This window comes from Giraffa tippelskirchi, chromosome 2 (genome assembly GCF_054371585.1).
Source record: "Giraffa tippelskirchi isolate mGirTip1 chromosome 2, T2T-mGirTip1v1.2.pri, whole genome shotgun sequence".
NCBI classification, from domain to species: domain Eukaryota; kingdom Metazoa; phylum Chordata; class Mammalia; order Artiodactyla; family Giraffidae; genus Giraffa; species Giraffa tippelskirchi.
The window spans coordinates 4,871,126-4,873,184 of NC_137276.1; the positions used below are offsets into that span (position 1 = coordinate 4,871,126).

Below are 2,059 nucleotides of genomic sequence, written 5' to 3' on the forward strand. Positions count from 1 at the left end.
CCCGGGGGTTCTCCTGAACCCCTAGGGCTTCCCTGGAGCACCGGGGAAAGGGCCTGTGCGCCGGGTGAGCCAGGCTGGAAAGGTGGGAAAAAATCTCACCCAGAGGGACCCGGGGGTCCCCAGTAGCACCTATCTAAGACAGCAAAGTATCTTTAGGGGTGGGTCAGGCTCCCTTCGGAAAATCTGCGGTGAGTGCCAGCCTGTCGCCCCTTTCAGAGGGAACCCTCTGGGACCCTGGGTTCCAGGGCCAGGCCAACTGGAAGGACAGGGGGAGCGCCCACTCGCCCCACCTGGATGGTCGCTGGGTGAGGGGTGCACGCCAGCAGGACCCTGGGCCCTGCACCCCCAGCCCTGCCCTGACCCCTGCCAGGGGAGCTCTCTGGGCCTTGAGCTCAGCGCTGTGGACCCCGCATTCGGATACACTCCCCGGTCTTCCATTAAACTTCAGTCCCTTCCCGGCTGTAGATGAAGTGACCGACGCGGAAGCCGGTGGCCGCCGTCTGATGGCCAGCGGCGAAGCCGGGCGCGGGGCCAGGGACCTGGGGGCTGTGAGTGGCGATCGTCGTGGGTCTCCCGAAAGAAAAGTCTCCCGCCAGGCCCCCGGGAAAAGGACCAAAGCCGCCAGCCAGGGCGCCCACGGCCGAGGCCAAACTGGAGAAGCAAGCCGCTGCCTCGGGCGCGGGCGGGGTCAACGAGGCCCGCAGGTCCGGGGAGGCGGCGCCCAGGGGCTCCAGCTCGGGCGCTTTGGCTCCGGCGGGGCTCCGGAGACCCGAGGGTGCGACCGCGCTCGCCTCCCCTCTCCGCTTCCTCTTCCTTCGGAAGTTCCCGTTGTCAAACATCTTCTCACAGTTTGGATCCAGGGTCCAGTAATTGCCTTTACCTGCGGAAGAAGAGACCTGGCTCAGAAAAACCCGAGTCTGGCCGAGGTGATTGGTGAGAAGGTGAGAAATGGTCAGCGTCAGAGGGATTGCCACCGGCCCCTCCATGAACCCTCACCCCCACCTCAAACCTTGAGGGGACGCTGTGCACCGGGTCGGGCGCCCACAGGGAAGGACGACGCCCGGGAAATATAGGGCATCGCTGAGGGCACGGCCAGAGAGAAAGCCTATGAAGTGAAGAACGGAACCCGCTCTCCTCTGGCCATCGCTTCGCCAGTGGGGCGGTGCACACCTCGCCAGGCCTCTCTGCAGCCTCCCAAAGCAGCATCGCCTTTGTCTTAAGCTTAGCGGGGTGAGGAGCCGTCTTCCCCACTTTAAGCAGAGGACATGCGCCCCCGAGAGAAGCAATTCCAAAGGTCGCCTGGCAGGCTAGCTCCCGGGTTTCTTCCTTCTCGAGAGCGCGAGGAGAAAGAGACACTCGAGTTGCCCTGGACGTGAAGTCAAGGCTGCGGGGGTCGGCCGGCCGGCTTCCTGGAGCCCATGGGCGGCCCAGTCGTGTCTCCTCCCCACTCTCCTCCCGCCTCGGCTCCCCCAGCTGGGAAGCCTGTACGGTCCGGGGCCGCTGGGTCCCTCGAGTGCCCGAAGCCCGGAGTCCTGGACTCGCGATGGGGCGCACCTCTGTTACCTGGGTCGTCCTCGTCGCGAGGCACCTTCTTGAAGCAGTCGTTGAGGGACAGGTTGTGGCGGATGGAGTTCTGCCAGCCCGCCTTGCTGCGCTTGTAGAAGGGGAAGTTGCCGGCCACGTACTGGTAGATCTGGCTGAGCGTCAGCTTGCGCCGCGGCGCGCTCTGGATGGCCATGGCGATGAGCGCCGAGTACGAGTAAGGCGGCCGCACCAGCCTCAGCAGCTCCTGCTGGCCTGGCAGGCTCAGCCACGCTAGGTCGGCGCCTGCCAGGCCGCCGGGGGCCGCGAGGAGCGGGCTGGGGGCCCCGTAGGGGGCCGCGGGCACCGGGCCCGGCGCGTAGGGCGCGGAGCTGAGCGCGGGCGCGTTCAGCCACAGGCGCGGGCCGGCGCCCGCTGCGCCCAGATCTCCGCGCGCGTAGCCGGAGGGGTGCGCGGCCGCCCGGGCCTGGCCGTGCGCGGCAGGAGAGGGCCCCGAGCCGTCGCCGTACTCGGCCAT

General features: G+C 67.5%; 1 protein-coding gene across 1 annotated transcript; it reads right to left on the minus strand.

Moving 5' to 3' along the window:
* Positions 1 to 437: 437 nt before the first annotated feature.
* Positions 438 to 2,059, minus strand: FOXI2 (forkhead box I2). The gene is made up of 2 exons (XM_081534153.1): positions 1,564 to 2,059; positions 438 to 880 (listed from the first exon to the last, which is right to left on the minus strand). The coding sequence occupies exons 1-2, from the start codon at positions 2,057 to 2,059 to the stop codon at positions 438 to 440; spliced, it is 939 nt and encodes a 312-aa protein (XP_081390279.1).